Raw genomic sequence first — 20,868 nt, forward strand, 5'->3', positions numbered from 1 at the left:
CTGCCTTCTAGTCTTCGTAGGGAGTGAATATCGGGGTAAATGTCATCCCTTGCAGCTCATTATTTAGGATTTCCTTTTGCACATTTACTTACTGAAGACAGTCATGTGAGTTTTAACTGATCTGATACTTCCAGGGATTCAAGCCTTTGCCTTACTTGTCACAGCAGTGGTTTTATGAAAGTGACAAGCATCAGTACTAGGACTGAGAAAGGATGGGGGCCGTTTTCACCTAGAAATTCACCACCATAGTCTTTTCTGTGTGATACCAATCAAAACAACTGATGGAATAGTCACCGCCTGTCAGTGGTTCTTCTGACAAATTATGAGCTGGTCATATGGTCAACATAAAGATTGCTCAATAAGTAACTTGTGAGTAAGAAGAAATGAGGATCATACTCTGTCAATTTTTCCCTAATAGGACCTGTAATAGCGACTCTATGTTATTGTTATGGGAAAAAGGACTTTACTGATTAGTTTATTAACATAAAAAATCTTGCTGTTAAGTAGCTACTTTGTATATACCAGGAAATGTTTGCCACACCAGAAGGAGAAAGCTTACATTCTGATACTCCTTTTTTGTCAACTAAGCAGATAATTCTTAGCAGATGTTGCTGATGAACATCTGCAATTGACCGACTGACTACTCTTTGGGCCATGGCCAAACAGCAGCTAACTTGGAACTATTACAACTTTTTATGAAAAGCCACATGGGTTGTATCCTTTGCGTGTAATTTTGTTAACTAGAATAAAATATTTATCCCAGAATGCTGTTTTATTTTCTTCCTTGGAAAATATGGAATTATGGCAAAAAGTATAATTCTTTAAGGAATACGGACCAAACAACTTTAAAGAAAAATATCCTTTATTATAATGTATTGAGTATTCAATACGCAATATGGCAATTTTTCTGGGATTCAGCCATAGGATATGATTGTTGCTGGTGCTTAGCAAAAGGCTCCGGTGCAGGGCCCCTGGGTGGCTCAGTCTCTTGAGCGTCTGACTTCAGCTCAGGTCATGATCTCGGGGTCCTGGGATCAAGCCCCGCGCCGGGCTCTGTGCTCAGTGGGGAGTCTGCTTCTCCCCAGAGCATGAGCTCTCTAGGAAATAAACTTCTAAGAATGATTTTTACAATCCCACCTTTCATATCCAACTTCAGTATTCTAATTCTAAAGAAGACAAAGCCAATAACCTTCCTCATATGAGCTCATGAGTAAGAGTAGCATTACTATCCAAACCTGTATTTCTGATCCGTTATGAGCTTTTTTTTTTTTTTTTTAAAGATTTTATTTATTTATTTGACACAGAGAGAGAGAGTGAGAGAGGGAACACAAGCAGGGGGAGTGGCAGAGGGAGAAGCAGGCTTCCCGCGGAGCAGGGAGCCTGATGCAGGGCTCGATCCCAGGACCCTGGGATCATGACCTGAGCTGAAGGCAGACGCTTAACGACTGAGCCACCCAGGCGCCCTCCGTTATGAGCTTTGAGACAAGCTTCAAATATTCCCAAAGAAAAAAGCACAATGCACGTTGTTATCACCTAGTCCTCAAGAGCGAGTGCTGTGAGCCACATTCACTGGCATTTCCTCCACTGCGGTGCTGTAGAAAGTCTCCATGTCAGGAAGAATCTGCTTGTCTTCTTCAATGTTTATGGCCACAGCTTTCCTCCCAAATCAACCTCCACTGCCAATTCTGAACAACAACAAAAAATTATTAATCAGAATATTGCTTATAAAGATGACAGGAACTACTAACAATATGAGCTACTTGTTAAGCATCAGTGGCAGTTTATTTGCCAGGATTATACGTAAAGTGCTTCCAACTAGATGCTAATCGCAATATCTAGAGAAAAAGAAAAGGTTTCTTTTGTAGTTAGTGCAAAAGGACTCCTTTGGCTGCAAAATCAGCTTCTATTAGGCATCTTAAGCATTATTATTTATAAAGCAGATGGCAGTGTTGTGTTTGTGGTAGTGAAATTAAAGCCCGTACCCAAGATGGCCATCCAAGAGCAGTTGTTGGCCTGGGACAGATGTAAACGCCTGGGACAGATGTAAACACCAGGGACTAAACAAAAAGAACAATTACATAATTCATTTTGACACACTTTTGGAACTACCAACTGCAAATATAAACTCTAGAATGTTGGCTATTGTTTGGACTACGTTGTCCAATATAATAGCCACTAGCCACATGTGGATATTGAAATTAAAATTAAATAAAATAGAAAACACAGTTAATCAGTTGCATTAACCACATTTCAATAGCCACATGGTGGCCTGTCACTTCTTGTTGGGCAGCACGGATATAGAATATTTCTATCACTGCAGAAAGTTCTATTGGACAGACCTGGTCTAGGACTTAAAGCTTTTTACAGTGTGTGTGTAAGGAAGCTCCAAAAATCTGTTATGGTAACCCATACTGATCACTGCTTTCTGCTCAGTTCACCTCATACACTGTAACACAAGTGGCTGGGATACATTTACCACCGCAGCTCTCTACTAAAACAGATAATATGGCCAATCAAAAATGTCTTGGCTGGAGCAATTTAAAAGATCAAATAAGCAGGACAAGAGAAAAACAAATATGGAAATACTGACTCACTCTTTATCCAAACAATATGCTATTTCACTCATGAAACCAGGCCAATGCCATTTCGGAATGCTGCCTCATCACCTATTTGTGTTGACTACTGTATTTCTTGAAACAAAGTTCTTTTTACATTAGTAGCAAGACATAATTCAATTTATTTAGTAGTAAAACTACTATACCCAAGCCAGGGTCAATGTAAATCTCTACCAGAAAATGCTAACAAAATCCGAATTATAGAAGAATCATCAAGGAAGCATGAGATATGAATAACAGGACAAAAAAAAAAAAAAAAAAAGACTCGTGTAAGCTAAGGCAACCAGATCTAACAGGATTATTGATTTTTCCTTTGAATATCAATTGTACAAAATCCAAAGTCTGGGCTACATTTCACATTTGTTATCCTACTATGTTCTGATCAACCATGAATCTTCCCAAGTAGAATTTAAATACATCTTATCATGTTACTGGGTGATAAGATTATTTTCCTCATTCATATACCTGATTTTAAAGGTTGTCTGGCTAACAAAATCACACTTCGACAACAGTACATAAATTTATTTCACTGGAATAAAAGCAAATACTCAATGAAGATGACAAATAGTCAGCTGAGAATATAGTTTTCACAAGTAGTGGGCAGCTCATAGTTTATAACCATAGATACTAGTTGTTTATAAAAATCATGAGCCCGAGATTATGATAGTAGACATTCAAATTCTGATTCAAAAAGCACCTGTGTACATCTTTCAGGCCTTAAAATAGTCATGAACCACACAAAAATCATAGAGCTCACTGTGGAGTGTGGTCTTCACTCCCTCACACAGCTAGAGCTGACCAAGACTGCTAAAAATCTTCCCCTCAAAACCAACTGTGGTAGATAAATACGATTAAATAAAGAATTGAAATACCAGTAAGTTGGTAGTAATCAAAATGTGGTTTATCCCTTATCTGAATTCCTTCTTGATAACGTCTCTTTCTTTCTGTCACCACCTGCAAAATATTAATAAGCCTTAATTCTCAAGAGTCATTCATCAAGTCAGTGTTTATTTTTTTAATTTTTTTTTAAAGATTTTATTTACTTATTTGACAGAGAGAGACACAGCGAGAGAGGGAACACAAGCAGGGGGAGTGGGAGAGGGAGAAGCAGGCCCCCCGCCGAGCAGGGAGCCCGATGCGGGGCTCGATCCCAGGACCCTGGGATCATGACCTGAGCCGAAGGCAGACGCTTAATGACTGAGCCACCCAGGCGCCCCTCAAGTCAGTGTTTTACTTGGTAAACATGTCTGAGACCATGCATCCCTGGCTGCTAAGCACCATGGCGGACAGGGCTAGAAAGGTAACAGCTTTATTTTGAGCAGGGGGCAAAGACAAGGCAGCACTTTACAGCTACATTGTAACTAGATCCTGCATCAGTTTATTAAGGAAATAATTAGATGTTAACAGTGTCTTAACTAACAATACTAGGGAAGAACTACTCTTATCACATCAGATACTGAAATTCCTGGCATGCATTTTCTCAGAAGCCAGTCTACCCTTGAGCTGTGTTTCGAAAAAGAACAGCATGTGTGGTCCGTCATTTGACACAAGAAACATACAATTTTCTTCCCTCCAGTATTTCAGAAAGGAAAATGATAATTCCTAACAGAGTCAGAATAAAAAACCATTTGATTTCTAACTCTCATCCCATCATTGGAAGGGACCAGTTAGAAATTCATTCTATTAATTCTGCCTAAATACAGATATTATCATCCCAAATCTTAGAACAAAGTATGCTGGACTTAAGAAAGAGGTTCATCTCAGTTTTTCTACTATCTGGTATAGTTATTTTTCTTCTTGTGTTTACTTTGCTGGCTTTATTACAAATATGAAGGCATGATACTAGCTTCTGCAATTTTAGTACAGAGCTTAAGTAAGAAGGTAAAAAAAAAAATTCTGGCCATAATTTTTATGTATATCAACAAAAAAAAATTACCTCTTTTCAAAAATATTATAAAATATTGACCGTTTCATAGGTCAATTCTTCCTTCTTCATCAGAATTTGAACTTCTTGGTAACTTCCAACATATTGATTGACATTAAGGCAGAAAGCAACCCAACCTTAAAAAAAAATAAAGAGAGACGACTAATTATGTTGACATATCAATTAAGTAGATATAACAGTTTTCATAATAATAATAGAGGAATAATGTTTGAGACCAAGCGTCCCTGTCTTACTATAGAATGGAGCTAGACAGAGATTGTAGGAAACAGTTGCTTTCAGCAGGGGGAAGGACAATATAGCACTTCACAGCTACATTGTAACAAGTAACCCAACCCGCCAGCTATAGATGAATCATGTGCACACTTGAATACTTGTATTTACTTTCTAGTAGGTCTTGTGGATTTGACCTTTAATCCCTGGACTCAGCATTTTTATCTGCTTCATCCAAAACAAGCATCTGGATCCATTTTGGAAAGTTAAAAGAAAAGTCTTACTTAAGTGTAGGTTGTGCATGGAGACTTCCTTCCAAAGACTATACAGTATGGAAGGGGTGTGTGAGGAGAATAGCTTTACCTGGAGAAACCTAACAAACACAACCTCAGCCAGGGGACCAAGGTCAACATCAACAGAATAATCTTTAATATAATGAGATGAAAATGGCACTTTACCTCTGTGGTCTCCACCCCCGCCAAAACCCATAACCCCAGTCTAATCTTGAGAAAAACATCAAATTCCAATATAAGGACATCCTACTAAATATCTGACCAATAATTTCTGACTCCTAAAAACTGTCAAGGTCATCAAAAACAGGGAAAATTTAAGAAACTATCATAGCCAAGAGGAGCTTAAGGAGACATGACAATTAAATGTAATGTGGTATCCTGGGTGGGATCCTGGAACAGAAAGAGGACATTAGGTAAAAACTAAGAAAATCAGAGTAAATTCTGGACTTCAGTTCATAATATTGTAATCAAGGTTGGTTGGTTCATTAATTTTTTTTTTAAAGATTTTATTTATTTATTTGACAGAGAGAGAGGCAGGGAGAGAGGGAACACAAGCGAGGGGAGCAGCAGAGGCAGAAGCAGGCCTCCCGCGGAGCAGGGAGCCTGATGTGGGGCTCGATCCCAGGCCCCTGGGATCATGACCTGAGCTGAAGGCAGACGCTTAACGACTGAGCTACCCAGGCGCCACCTGGTTGGTTCATTAATCTTAACAAATGTACCATATTAATGTAAGATGTTAATAATATGGGAAACTGGTGAAGGTATATGGAAATTTTCTGAACTATCTTCTCAATTTTTCTGTGAACCTAAAACTGTCCTAAAATATAAAGTTTATTAAAGGAAAGTCTTAGTATCATGTCTAGATATTCATGCATGGCAATTGGCTTAAACAGGTAATTATTTTCCCTCCCATACCTCAAATATCACTAGTGTAAAAATGCCCTCTGAAAAATATGGTGATACTTACAAAGATATCTTGTATTTAACATATTGAATGCTCTCCCTGCAATACCAACAACTATAAGTGCTATTTCAGCTTGTATGCTGTGCGTTTCATTTTGAACACCATTTCCACAATGCAGTCATAACAAGTTGTTTCCATACGGTAGTCAAGTGCCAGGATTGCTGTTTGGATCTAAAAGTCAAAGCTTAAATTATTATGTTGTAGAAAAACAGGTTCTACCAAGCAATTTCTGAAGCACACACCTAAATGCTGAACTGCTCATATTTAGTTTCAGATTCTGGTCCACAAACAGCTTTTAAGCAGTGATTCTTTTTTTTTTTTAAATCTTGTTTATTGTTATGTTAATCACCTTACAGTACATCATTAGTTTTAGATGTAGTGTTCCATGATTCATTGTTTGTGTATAACACTCAGTGCTCCATGCAGAACGTGCCCTCTTTAATACCCATCACTAGGCCAACCCATCTTCCCACCCCCCTCCCCTCTAGAACCCTCAGTTTGTTTTTCAGAGTCCATCGTCTCTCATGGTTCGTCTCCCCCGGGTCGTCTCCCCCTCCGATTTCCCCCCCTTCATTCTTCCCTAAGCAGTGATTTTTTTAACACAGAATCACTTCTAAGCTTACAGAATTATCAAACTGCTTCATGATAAAATCCCTTTCAGTGTCTCATTTTTAATTAGATTTTTGTGCCTTTACAAACTTGGGATCCTCAGTTTCCTAGAGATACCAGTTAGATATTCAAAGAACCCAGACAAACATTTCCTGCATTATTCTTCTATGTGCAGGACATGTAAGTAGGGAAACAAGTTCTGATTTTGCCTATAAGTAGGCAAATTGTTCTGTTATGTATTCACTGATTATCACTTACTTTAAAACTAAAGGGGTTGGGGGGATGGGGTAACTGGGTGATGGACATTGGGGAGGGTATGTGTTGTAATGAGCATTGGGTATCATACAACACTGATGAATCACAGACCTGTACCCCTGAAACAAATACATTATATGTTAATAAAAAAAATTAAAAAAAAAAACCGAAATCTTTCCAATAGGAAACTATGACATACAGCCTTGATCTTCATAAAGCCTACAGCTTTGTTAAGAAAAGCTTCCATAGCTAATAGCAGTGAGTTCTGAAAACAGATAACATGCAACAGATATGTCACAAACTATGAAGAGTCCCAACTAATTACAGATCATTGCAGTTTTCATGCTGCAAAATTGCATTTAGACTTAATAACACAAAGGGCATGGATTCTGTCTACCTTAAAGAAAAGAAAGCTTTATTTTCTCCGTCTGGTGAGATAGAGCCCTGCAAACCGTATCTGCAAACCTAGTTCCTGTTTAATTTGAAACAAAAACTCTATGCTTGCATATGGACAATAATTAAAAAGAAGGTTCTGAAGGTTCTTTACACCAAATCTTAAGCTATTCTTCACTTTTGTAAAACCTGAAGTATCTGAGGATTTATGTTCCCCTGGCAGACAGCCATTAAGCAATGACTGAGGGTACAGATGTAAATACTCTGTGCTGGCCGCTGGATTGACTACACTGATCTCAGAGTTCTTCTGTGGGATTGAGCCACCTCCAGGGCAACATGCTTGAGAGTGCAGCCTGCCCAGCCTCCTGATACGATGCACTGAGACAGACACATCACTTCTGTGCGTTTCTTCCCCAAATGAATCTATGTGTGAAGAAGTACTGGAAAAACAACAACAAAAACAACAATGGAGGGATGTTCTATAAAAAACCTGGCCTCCATTCTCAATGATTGGCACCATCCTCTACTCATGTATTTTTAGTACATGCAGAGATCTCTATTATGGATACACTCATGAATGCCAAAAACCACTTCATCATCTAACCTATTAAAATCATGGAAGACAAAGACTGAGGAGCTGTTCCAGAATGAAGGAGGCCAAAGAGACATAAAATTAAATCCAACATGTGATGCTGTATGCGATTCTGGACCAGTAAACCATTTTTCTTCTTTTTTTTTTTTTGTAAAATGTTATTAGTTGGACAATTGGTGAAATCTAAATAACAATATTGCATCTGTTATTTTTTGATTTTGATAATTGTGTTATGATGTCAGACAATGCTCTTATTTCTAGATAACACATGCTGAAATATTAAGGCGTAAAGAGGCATAATGTCAGTAACTTACTGCCAAATGCTTCAGAAAAACATTATGTGAGTATATGATATGTGCAACTGTATTTATATACAGAGAATAAAATAAATGTGTTATGAATAGTAACATTTAAGAAATCTAGGTAAAGAATATTGGAATTCTTTGTCCACTTTTGTAACTTTTCTATAAGTCCAAAAACATTTCAAATTAAAAGTTATTAAAAATTCAAAATACAAATATCAAGCCTACTAACATTAATAATTTATAGAAGAGAAACAAGAGAGGTCTTAAACTGGCAGCTCCTTTGTCTTCTTTGTTTTGCACAGTGTTTTAAATCTGAATTAGATGTTTTCTGAGGAAATTTCATATGCAGATCCAAATTTCCACCTTCACTTGAAAAATCAGTAGATTGTAACCCTGTTCCTTATCCTCTGGTGGCAACTAGCGAATGGCTGCCTGCTTTAGATGGGCATATGCACTGCACATCACTGGATCTCTACCTCTCCTTATTTTTATTAACTTTTTTACTCACTTATGTCACTGGGCCAGCCCCCTGCAGGCAGTTGAGTGTGAGGCCTTTGATTTATCCAGGAGCTCCAGCTCTGCTAAATTTAAGTACTTTAATCTGAAGCTGTATCAATGCCAATTATTAATCTTAAAAAGAGGAAGGTAAAGTGAAAAGTTTGTTCAAGCCCAAGAATCTCTTGTGAGAAATACGTAGACATGTTTTCATTTACTAGAAGAAGATGAGAGATGACAGAAAAGGCACTTAAATCAGAATTTATTAAACGAATCTGGAAATTAACAATTTTAAATAAAAAAGGGTTGACTAGGTGAGATTTTTTTTTCCTTGTGCACCAAAGATCAAAATTAACCTGGGGAAAAATTATGAGGGCTATTTGGGAAAGCACATATTTTGGCTCTGTTTAGAGGGAAGAACTTTCTAATGGACAGCTGACTGAAACTATACTAAGCTACTTTCAGGAGGTGATGGATTTCCAGCTTCCTGAAGTGTTAGAAAGAGGTTGGGCAACAACTTAGTGAGGATGCTAAACGGTGGGATTGGGGGCTGCAACACATGTACGAGGCAGCCAGGATGAGTACCTGTCATCGTCCTTCCTGTGCTCGGGTCCATGATTCTATGGGGTGCTTAAGTCTCTAGGTAAACCAACACTTCCATCAGAGGATGGTAAAGAGAAGAGGAAATAACTCAACAATAAATCATGGGAACTCAAGGGCATCTGAGTCCCCAGGGTGTGAGTTAGAAGGAGAAACCATGAGCCAGCCAGCCGGTGTCTGCTGGGGCCACAGCTCTATCTCTAGTCCCAGTGTCCAAGGAAGTGGCTACAGATATGGAGGACACAGCCTAGTGAACCATGAGGAGCAAGCAAAATACATTGGAAGGGATCAGCACAGGGTACAGGAAGACCTAGTGTGTGGGTGAGACCCATTTTTATAACATTAGGGGAATAGTTAAGTTATATTTAGCCTTTATGAATGCAAAGCTCTACTTGGTAATAAAACACATCTGTAGAAAATGCTGTCGAAGACAGAAAAGCAGGTTTAAATGAGGCTTCACAAAAACATGATAATTGAGGAAACAGAAAAGCATTCTATACCTTATGTCATGTCTGAATTTTGAAAGCACTGGTCCCAGCTTTCTCCTTGAGGATGAAACCCAGAACTTCCCGGCAGAAAATTTCTCCAGCTGAAGCCCTCAGAGGGGAAATCGATCAGTGTGTTGCTGAATGATGTGTGTGTGTGATTTCCAGCCTCAAACTCTGGGTGGCCTGACGGGTGGAGTAAGAAGCCAGTGTGATGTGCAGTCCCACAATCTAGGAAGAGGAAGGACAACATAGTTCCTAGTGAATGGGACAATACCATTTTTAGGAAAAATGCTTTAGAGCCTGTGCTCTATTAAACTACCATGGGACTACGGGACTCCAAACTGAACTACGATATGACAAGGACAACATTGGTAGTGGGATGGAGACACTAATGTTTGCTGGCAGGAAGCTCAGAACTCAGGTATTCTATTTCCTCCCTAACACTGAGATCATTTGCTGAGGGCGGCTTGTAAGGGATGTCAGAGGTTTGCAAAGAGTGAAAAGAATCTGAAACAGCAATTGTATAAATTGAAAGAATGAGATGCTGAATGCCCAGGTGAAGTCGACTACCAAGAATTTCTTTTAGTGTCAAGTGTTCTCAGTGCACAAGTTTCTCAAGCCCTTCTAGGAAGCTTGATGCGGGCACAAAGGAGACAAATAGTTGGATGCATCCATGGTTGCAGTTTTCTCTGGTGGACAAATAGCTAGTAATAACTGACAGCATTTATAACCCTCGGGGGTGTGGAATCAAGTTTTTGTTATGATTTTACAAATAATCAAGGATCAGATATGATAAGTGACTTGTTTATAATCACTTGGGGTAGTAAACAGTAGTTGCTAAGATTAGAACTTCAATCTTCATAATTCCACATTCCTCCTTAGGTGATGGAAAGGTTTTGTAGGTTTTTGAAGAAAAACTGCAAAAAATTCCCAAGAGGAATTTTAGGGAATAGTCTGCAAGTAAACTGTTTTGTTTTGTTTTAGAGAGCGAGCGCAATAGGGAGCAGGCATGTGGAGGGGAGAGGGGGACCGGAGGGAGAGGGAGAGGAATCTTATGCAGGCTCCACACTCAGCAGCAGAGCCCTCTGCAGGGCTCGATCTCACAACCCTGAGATATAACCTGAGCCGAAATCAAGAGTCGGACCTTAACCAACTGAGTCACCCAGGTGCTGCTGCAAGTAAATGATTTTAATACTGTAAACACTAAGAAAATAAAACAATATGCAAAGAAATATAAAATTCTACAAGGCTTGGGGTGCCTGGGTGGCTCAGGTCATGATCCCAGGATATCTGAGTTTCAGTGAAAAGAAATGTACTGTTCAATAATGGTTAAAACAAGTATTTTAGAGGGGCACCTGGGTGGCTCAGTCGTTAAGCGTCTGCCTTCGGCTCAGGTCATGATCCCAGGGTCCTGGGATCGAGCCCCACATCGGGCTCCTTGCTTAGCGGGACATTTCTTTTCACTGAAACTCAGATATCCATAATATTTTTAATTGCTTGGCTTTTTAAAACTTAAAATAAAAATTTAAAATTAAAAATTATACAATCATTTAGTATGTCAAACATTCACACTTACTAAAGGTCAAATGTAATAGCTAATAATAGCTAAAATTAATAGCTAAAAATTAAAATTAAAATTAATTTCGATGTCCTAGGCACTTGACAATCCTATGAAGTGGATACAATTATTATCATCTTTATTTTATTTTATTTTAATTTTTTAAAAAAGATTTTATTTATTTATTTGACAGAGAGAGACACAGCGAGAAAGGGAACACAAGCAGGGGGAGTGGGGGAGGGAGAAGCAGGCTTTCTGCTGAGCAGAGAGCCTGATGTGGGGCTCGATCCCAGGACCCCGGGATCATGACCTGAGCCCAAGGCAGATGCTTAACGACTGAGCCACCCAGGCGCCCCTATCATCTTTATTTTAAAGAAGAGGAAACTGAGATCTTATGTAACTTGCCTACTGCCATCAAAGTGGTGGAACTAGGCTTTGAACCCAGGTGTGTTTCATTCCAGAATTTGAGCTCTTAGCCTCTATAGGATATACTGCCTTAATCCCTACCTTCATAGTGATGTATGGATCTCCTGCAATACATTATGAATATAACCTTGTCTGCTGACATCAAAGCCAAATGATATGACATTGTTTATTAATTATAAAATATACTTTCATCATCAAAGAGCTATATTCCTTGACAGTTTAATACAGTTATTTCTTCCCTAAAATATAAAGTAAATGTTATAGAGGAGAACTACTCTCCAGCCCTCTGAAAGGTAAGTTTGCTTTTGTTAACTGGATTTATTCCAACAATAAGAAAGAACTCCCCAGGAGTCTTCTTCTGATGAAGGACAGCAGAACTGAAATGGGTTTTTAAGGTGTCCTGGCCTCATTACCCACTAGTTGCATAACGTTGGGCGAGTCTCTTCGGATTTCATCAGAACATGGATTACAACAACACTCTCCACATAGGGACTGCTGTGTCCCTAAGCAGGCTGTAAATGGTTAGGTGTCCAAGTGTTATTCTAGACTAGGGTTGCCAGATAAAAAACAACACACCCAGTTCGATTTCAGACAAATAACAAATAATGTTTTATATTTAAATTTCTCTTTATATTGGGGACATAGTTATACTCAAAAATTACTGTTTATCTGAAATTTAAATTTAACTAGCATCTTGTATTTTTTTTTATTTGAGAGAGAGCGCGCGCGTGAGCGAGAGCACACGCTGGGGGAGGGGCAGAGGGAGAGAGAGGGAGAAGCAGACTCCCCGCTGAGCAGGGGGCCCAAGGCGGGGCTCCATCCCCAGACCCTGGATCACGAGCTGAGCGAAAGGCAGACGCTTAGCCGACTGAGCAATCCAGGCCCCCCTCCTCTTGTATTTCTATTGCCAAATCTGGCAACTCTACGGCGAGGGGAGCATGGAGAATGGCAAGCCCAGCTCCACTGTCCTCCACCTCCCCGCCCCCCACTAGAGAAACTGAGGCAAAAGGCGGGCTGAAGGGTGAACGTAGGGAAGGGAAAGAAAGGGAAGGGCTGGGTGCAAAACGACTCCCTTTCGGGGGTGGGACTGAAAGCAGAACCCCGGGTCTCGCAGATTCTCTCCTCTGGTCCTCCTCCCCTCCTCCCCTCTCTGCGCGGGCAGGCCAAACATCCCCCGCCCCTGAGCCGGACCGCAACCGTTACCTCGGCGGCAGCAGCGGGCTCGGGAGGCGCTCCCACCGGTTCCTCTCGGTCGCCATCAGCAACACCGAGACCACAGAGGCCGCCGCCACGTCCCGGGAGCCCGGTTGCTTGCTGATGGGCGACTGCGTTTCAGATGTTACCCAAATCATCCCTCCATTCCGTCTGGAAGTCTCTTGTCCTCCTCTGGCCACCGTCCAGGTCAGAAGCAAGAACTAGACCAATCCAAGCAAGGAATTCGGGGAGGGAGGGGCGTCACCGCTAATGCCAATCAAAGAACAGAGCTGAGCTTCAGTGGTTGCGATTGGCCAATCGGTTTCCTCCGCCCTTTAGGTTGTCTGCGGCTGGGGAGGTGTGGGCTCTGTCCTCCGCCTCCTTAGGCCCTTGGATGTCGGGTAGGTGTGTCCTCCTGTGGTCCGTGGGCTTTTCTCTCTCGTGGGCTCTAGGGCTAGGAACCCTTCATGACCTTTAATTTTTAGAGGCTCTGAGGGGAAGAAGGGAAGGGAGCTGTCTTAGAATATAAAGGGATGTGGGCTAAGAAGAATACAAAATTTAATGTTTTCAAGAACGTGAAAAACATATATTAAGAAAGTCCTAATCATCTCAAAACCGAAATTATACAATTTTTAAATAGACTTGATTTTTTCTATAATGGTATTTAAAAAAACTGAGATATAAATGACATATCACATTGTTTAAGGCGTACAATGTGTTGATTTGACACATTTATATATTGCAATATGATTACCAGCACAGCGTCAGCTAACACCTCTATCAAGTCACATAATTTTTTTTTTGTGCATAATGAGATTTAAGATCTAATCTCTCAGCAACTTTGAGGTATATAATATGGTGTTGTTAACTATAGCCACTATGCTGGGCATTAGATCTCCAGAACTTATTCATTTTCTAGTTGCAAGTCTGTAGACTTTTTTACAGCAGTTTTAGGTTCATAGCAAAATTGAGCAGAAGATACTGAGGTTTCCCATGTACCCCCCAACCCCCACCCATGCACAGCCTTCCCCATTATCAACATCCCCCACCAGAGTGATACATTTGTTACAACAGATGAACCTACAGTGACACATCATTATCACTGAAAGTCTAGAGTTTATGTTTGAGTTCATTCTTAGTGTAATTTTATGAGTTCAGATGAAGTTTTAACGATGTATGTTCACAATTGTAATATCATGAAGAGTAGTTTTACTGCCCTAAAAATCCCCTGTGCTCTGCCTATTCATTCCTCTTTCCCCTATAACCCCTGGCAACCACTGATCTTTTTAAATGTGTCCATAGTTTTGCCTTTTCCAGAATGTCATATAGTTGGAATCGTACAGTAGCTGTTTACTGCTTTCACTAAGTAATCACTTCTTTCAGATTACTTCTTTCACATAGCAATATGCATTTAAGTTTCCTCCATGTCTTTTCATGGCTTGGTAGCTCATTTCTTTCTAGTGCTGAATAATATTCCATTGTCTTGATGTACCACAGTTTACTTATCCATTCACCTACTGAAGGGCATATTGGTTGCTTCCAATTTTGGCAATTATGAATATAACTGCTATAAACACCCATGTGGTGGGTTGTGTGGAAGGATAAAAGAAGCAATTCATAAATTAGAAAATAGAAATGGGAATACTAATAAATATATGAAAAATAACAATAGAAAAGACAGCTGGCTAGACAGAGGAAGTACAATCGAAATAAAAATAAGGGGAAATAATTACAGAAGCAAAAAATTAATAGAATTGTATGGGATCACATTACTCACCTCTATGTAATACATTTGAAAACCCAGATGAAACAGATGAAATTTCGAGAAAATATAATTTATCAAAACATCCCAGAAAAGATAGTAAGTAGACTGTTTACCATAAAATAAATAGATGTTGAAAATACTGTATTTTCCCACAACTCCATCCACAAAAGCACCAGGACTATATTATTTCATGGGAAAATTTTACTGAGAAACTTTAAGGAACAGATGCGTTGGTTGCTATTGATTCTATCCTGGGCACAGAAGTAAGGAAACCTTCCAAATTCTATTTATGAAGTGAGTATAACACTGATAACAAAATCTAATAAAACACACATATATCTGATACATACACATACATAGTGACCATAGACAGTCTTTTTTTTTTTTTTTTTAAGATTTTATTTATTTATTTGAGAGAGACAGCACACGAGAGAGAGAGAGCAAGCAAGCATGAGCAGGGGGGAAGGGCAGAGAGGGAGAAGCAGGCTCCCTGCTCCAGACTCAGCTCCAAGCTCAATGGAGGGCTTGATCCCAGGACTCCAGAATCATGACCTAAGCTGAAGGCAGATGTTTAACCGACTGAGCCACCCAGCCCGCCCCAACCATAGACATTCTTTTTTTTTTTTTTTTTTAAGATTTTATTTATTTGACAGAGAGAGACACAGCGAGAGAGGGAACACAAGCAGGGGGAGTGGGAGAGGGAGAAGCAGGCTCCCTGCGGAGCAGGGAGCCCGTTGCAGGGCTTGATCCCAGAACCCTGGGATCATGACCTGAGCCGAAGGCAGATGCTTAATGACTGAGCCACCCAGGTGCCCCAACCATAGACATTCTTATCCAGTAATCAAGACAGTATGATGTTCGTGAAAGAATAGACAAATAGATCAGTTGAACAGAATAAAATGCCCTGATATAATCCCACACAAGTATAGTCAACTGATCTTTGACAAAGAGCAATGGAAATTCAATGGAAAAAGTGGAATGGAATGGAAAAATAGTCTTTTCAACAAGTGGTGCTGGAAAAACTAGGCATCTATAGGCGATATAATGAATCTAGACACTAACCTTACATTTTTCACAGAAATTGTCTAAAAATGGATATAGACCTAAATGTAAAACACAAAACTATAGAGCTTCTAGAAGAAAATATAAGAGAAAATCCAGGTGACCTTGGGTTTGGTAATGAGTTTTAGATATAACACCAAATGCATGATCCATAAAAGAAAAAATCGATAAATTGTTCTTCATTAAAATTAAAAACTTCTGCTCTGCAAAAGACATTGTTAAGAGAATGAAAAGACAAGCCACAGACTGGGAGAAAATATCTGCAAAACCTATATTTGATAAAGGACTTCTGTCCAAAATATACAAAAAACTCTTAAAACTCAACAATAAGAAAACAAACAACTTAATTAAGAAGGGGGCAGATACCTCACCAAAGAAGATATACAGATAAGCATACAAAAGGTTGCTTACCATCATATATCATTAGGAGTTGCAAATTTAAACTGCTATGAGATAACACTAATATCTATTAGAATGGCCAAAATCCAAAACGCTGACAACACCAAATTCTGGTTAGGATGTGGACCAAGAAGAACTCTCATTCACTGTTGCTGGGTATGTACAAGGTTTTACAAGACAGTTTGTAGTGTCTTACAAAGGTAAACATAGTCTTACCACACAATTGAGCAATTGCATTCATAGGTATTTACCCAAATGATTTAAAATTTTAAGCCCACATAAAAACCTGTGCACAATATTTATAGCAGTTTTATTCATAATTGCCCCTAACTGAAAACAATCTAGATGTTCTTCAGTAGGTGAATGGATAAACAGATGCCTCTACACAACAGACTGTAAAGAATATTATTCAGTGATAGAAAGAAACAAGTTAACAAGCCATAAAAAGACACAGAAGGAACTTAAATACATATTGCTAAGTGAGGGCAGCCAGTCTGAGATGGCTACATACTGCATGATTCCAACTATATGACATTCTGGAAAAGGTGAAACTATGGAGACAGTAAAAAGATTAGTGGTTGCTCCAAATTTGAGGGGAAGGGAGGATGAATTGGTGGAGCATAGAAGATTTTTAAGGCAACAAAACTATTCTGTATGATAACTGTAATGGTGGATACATACATGACATTATGCATTAGTAAAAAACCCATAGAATAGTACAACACAAAGAGTGAACCTTAATGTATAGACTTTAGTTAATAATGTATCCATATCGGTTCATCAATTGTAACACACATGCCACACAAATAAAGGATGTTAATAATATGAGAAACTGTTTTGAGAGAGTGGGCTTATGGGAATTTTTAGTACTTTCCACTCAATTTTTTTGGAAGCCTAAAACTGTCCTAATAAATAGTCTATTAATGAAAATAATACATCAGATACTCTTTAAAATTCCAAGTGGTTTTGCCTATGGGTAGTGGAATTATGATCAATTCTCCTTTTTCCTACCTCTTCTTTCAGTTTTCTGTACTTTGCTAATATGTTCTGCAAAGAAAATACATTATTTTGACAATAGATTAAATTTGAGAAAAGACGTATATGGGGGAGGAGAGTGAAAATACAGAGGTAGAGGTAGGTGTGTCGTCCCCTCCAAATATACGCACTTGCGTACTCACATGCTCCCCTGTGCCAGGGGCAGCTGATTTCGGGAAACACAGGGTGACAGTGGAATGACTGTCAGGATGGTGTGAGCCCAGGTGACTTTTTCACTCTCTTGGGTTCACCTATCCAGTCAGCTGTGCACTAGATGGCACATGGTGTGACTCCTTAAACAAGAATATGGTCTTTTGTACGAGAACAGCTGGACTCCTGGTGCAGAGAGGCTTGTCCTACCAGGCAGCACTGGGGGAAAGAGGCAACACTGCAACATTGAGGCAGTTGCAAGGCCTCTGTGAAATGAGAGGCTTTGACCGATGGCTATTCTCTAACTCTGGGCTTGGTGCGGGAACTGTGGGGTTTACAGAAGTGAATAAGGTATTTTCCTTGCCAAGTAGCCCAGGGTCCAATGCAGAAAGGACAGTGAAGACAGAGTGGGATGTGGAGAAAGAGGCCCTTTAGAGGGGCATTATCCTGAGGCATTTGTGGTGACCCCTCCCCCTCCCATAGTGCACTTCTACCTCCCTTATCCTCCATCTCCTGTCACCTTCTCCCCACCCTCCTTCCCTTATCTCTACCATCTCTCTTCCTCTTCTGTTTTCCTCTGCTCTGCCTTAGCACAGAGCTTTTCAAACTGCTGGGAGCAACTCCTTAATGGGTCATACAAGCAACTGAGTAGGTCCAAACAATCATTCTAAAAAACTTTTTATTTTGAAAAATATTTAAACATGCATAAAAGTAGAGAGAATAAGTAGCAAAACAACCCATATACCACCTTGATTTAACAATTATGAACATTTCCCAGTATTTATCTCATTTATTCTCCTTGCTAAGGTAGTTTAAATTACAGACAATGATGTTTCATCCCTAAAAACTTCAGCATACATCTCTAAAAGAATAAGGACATTTTCTTACATAACTGAATACCCTACTTTCCAAATGCAAATTTCCCCAATTTCGCCGTTGTTTTTTAAAAATGAAATTGAATAGAAAGTATTTTAGGGCTTCACATGTAGTAAGGGAAAAGAAATTGTTCATACAACTTTTGTTTTCATTATGTGTATGTATGTCTACTGTGTCATGATGTAAATTTTATATCATACTGTGGTTTGCAGTCTAAGAAGTTTGAAGAGCCCTGCTCTAGGCCAGTGGTGCTCAAAGTGTAGTCCCAAGACCAGCAGCATCAGTTTTCCTGGGGACCTGTTAGAAATGCAAATTATTGGGTTCCATTCCACACTACTGAGTCAGATCTCTGGAGGTGGGGACCAGGAATCCATATTAAAAACAAACCAACCAACAAACCTGTATTTTAGGTGATTCTGTTAGTTTGAAAACCATGGATCTAGACTCAACTGGGTGACCGTGTGATGCCCAGGCATCCCTCACCCTCATCTGGGTCACCCAAAGTGGGTCCTTTCTTTCTCTTCATTGTGCTGAGAGTTCACCAACAGAGGTGGAATCTACTTTGGCAGTGCTTGGAGGAGGTTTTTCTTTCCAAGCTTAGGCAAAGCTTTACTTGAAGGCAGAGACTGGTCTAGATTCATAAGATTAGTAATATTCAGTTTCATCTTTGTACAAGCAACATCATAAAATGAGACCAAAGCCCTTAAAGGGTTGTTGTGAGGCTTAAACGATATCTATGAAATGCCTACCATTGCACCAGGCAGGGTAGTCACTTAGTATATGGTGGTGGCAGTTGCTGTACTTGACACTACCTATCACAACCCTGGGCATATGGCAGATGTTCAACGGATGTGACTGGTGGCTAATTGATTCACTGGAGGAGGCAGCCTATTCTGGCTTGTTCCTTGATTTTGTCAGATATTGGAGCAATGTGATTTGTCAGAGACAGGAAATAGATCAGAATTAGGAAGGAGAAAAGGAGGCACAGAAAAGAGGAGGATGGAGAGGAAGAAGAGAAGACAATAGGATTGTTCATGGTCACAAGAGCAATGGAGACAATGACCATTTGTTTTCCTGGGAGGGGGGCAAGGGGAAGTATGGGTTATTGCACACTAAGCGATCATATCTTCTTAGTTACAATGACAGGATTTCAGAACTGGAAAAGGAAACTTGGAGACCACAGACCCACCTCCTCATAGCCCAGGTAAAGCAGTTGGGGCCCTGGAAGAGCACGTGTTAGAGATGCGGGGACAGAATTGGTTTCTGAGGACAGGTACTGCCTGCTACATCTTGCCATATTCAGCCAATTATTCTCCATGGAAACCTTTTTTTTTTTTTTTTTTTAAGATTTTATTTATTTGACAGAGAGAGAGACACACACAGAAAGAAAGGGAACACAAGCAGGGGGAGTGGGAGAGGGAGAAGCAGGCTTCTCACTGAGCAAGGAGCCCCATGTGGGGCTTGATCCCAGGGCCCTGGGATCATGACCTCAGCTGAAGGCAGATGCTTAAGGACTGAGCCACCCAGCCGCCCCTCCATGGAGACCTTTGAAGATTGTGAAGGTACAGATGTGGGAAAGGAGAGCAGGACTCTGAGTGTGATTTCTTTTCTATGCCTTTCCTTTTCTCCCTCATCCCTATTTATCAGTTTCTTCTGCCTTCTCTTCCTCTCCCTCCTTTTCATGATTTTCACACTAAGGACCTGTCCAGGAAGCTTGAGGTCACCGGATCTACAAAGGCCAGAATGCTGCACATCATCTGCCTCCTTGGCAATGCGCTTGTTTCTAGTGATCGAAACTCACAATTGGCTCTGACTGGGCACCAGGGTTCCGACTACTATGATCAAGAAACACTTCATTTGGTTCCTCAACAATACTTGTGACTCTTGAGTAGGCAGAGAAACCACCACGGAAACGCGGTCCAAAGCTGTCTTACTTCTTTGTGTCTTTCACCCTTTTCTGACTCTTCTTCAAGTGGGTGCTATGAAAATGATTGCTCTACTTGTGCAGGCAGAGTGCACAGCCCGCACCTCACAGGACAGAGTAACCCTCCACGGGAATCTCAGGTTGCTTGTGGAGTAACGTCTCTTAACCACAGCCCACGACTGTTACCGAAAGCATTTAAAAATGTCCTCATGGGCGTCTGGGTGGCTCAGTTGGTTGGGCGACTGCCTTCGGCTCAGGTCATGATCCTGGAGTCCCGGGATCGAGTCCCGCATCGGGCTCCCTGCTCAGCAGGGAGTCCGCTCCTCCCTCTCATTCTCTCTCTCGCAAATAAACACAATCTTAAAAAAAAAAAAAAAAAATGTCCTCATGCCCCTGGGATGACTGGCTACTATTAGAGATTAGATCCGGAGTGTTTGCGGTCTGGCGTTTTACATGTCAAAGAGGAAAGCTGAGCTTCCTGGCCTTGGCTTAGAAGCTGTGACGGTCCTGGCAGTCTTGCGACCAGATACTCAGGGTCCCCCGTGGTAGAATGGATCGAGGAACAACCTGACCAGATTCGCGTTTGCTTAGGCTTTGGCTGTGGAGTTCTGCGGAATGGGGTTGGCTTTCGCTGCCGTCAGGTAGTATCTGGGGCCACGTGAGGAAGCTGCGGGACATCGACTGCCGCGGGAGATTGGCCCACAGAAGACGCTCC

At 40.4% G+C, this 20,868-nt stretch overlaps 1 protein-coding gene, 1 long non-coding RNA gene and 2 other non-coding genes across 7 annotated transcripts; 1 reads left to right on the forward strand and 3 right to left on the reverse strand.

Moving 5' to 3' along the window:
- Positions 1-844: 844 nt before the first annotated feature.
- LOC144381330 (uncharacterized) lies at positions 845-13,164 on the reverse strand. 4 transcript variants are annotated; one of them, XM_078068494.1, is made up of 8 exons: positions 12,952-13,164; positions 10,580-10,681; positions 9,777-9,992; positions 6,031-6,198; positions 4,552-4,676; positions 3,488-3,569; positions 1,983-2,057; positions 845-1,685 (listed from the first exon to the last, which is right to left on the reverse strand). In XM_078068494.1, the coding sequence occupies exons 1-3, from the start codon at positions 13,098-13,100 to the stop codon at positions 9,932-9,934; spliced, it is 312 nt and encodes a 103-aa protein (XP_077924620.1). In that variant the 5' UTR covers positions 13,101-13,164; the 3' UTR covers positions 845-1,685; positions 1,983-2,057; positions 3,488-3,569; positions 4,552-4,676; positions 6,031-6,198; positions 9,777-9,931. The 4 variants fall into 4 exon arrangements, 3 of the variants coding, with proteins under 3 accessions (XP_077924620.1, XP_077924616.1, XP_077924630.1); XM_078068490.1 differs by lacking the exon at positions 1,983-2,057; XR_013446313.1 differs by lacking the exons at positions 1,983-2,057; positions 10,580-10,681.
- LOC118554736 (small nucleolar RNA SNORA63) lies at positions 3,859-3,989 on the reverse strand. Its single transcript, XR_004926626.1, has one exon. It is a non-coding gene; the product is annotated as a small nucleolar RNA SNORA63 (small nucleolar RNA).
- LOC118554738 (small nucleolar RNA SNORA81) lies at positions 4,320-4,498 on the reverse strand. The gene has a single exon (XR_004926628.1). It is a non-coding gene; the product is annotated as a small nucleolar RNA SNORA81 (small nucleolar RNA).
- Positions 13,165-13,284: 120 nt separating the features above from the next.
- Positions 13,285-20,359, forward strand: LOC118554699 (uncharacterized). Its single transcript, XR_004926608.2, has 3 exons — positions 13,285-13,343; positions 19,364-19,433; positions 19,928-20,359. It is a non-coding gene; the product is annotated as an uncharacterized LOC118554699 (long non-coding RNA).
- The last annotated feature ends 509 nt before the right edge of the window (positions 20,360-20,868 follow it).

This window comes from Halichoerus grypus, chromosome 1 (assembly GCF_964656455.1).
Source record: "Halichoerus grypus chromosome 1, mHalGry1.hap1.1, whole genome shotgun sequence".
Classification (NCBI taxonomy): domain Eukaryota; kingdom Metazoa; phylum Chordata; class Mammalia; order Carnivora; family Phocidae; genus Halichoerus; species Halichoerus grypus.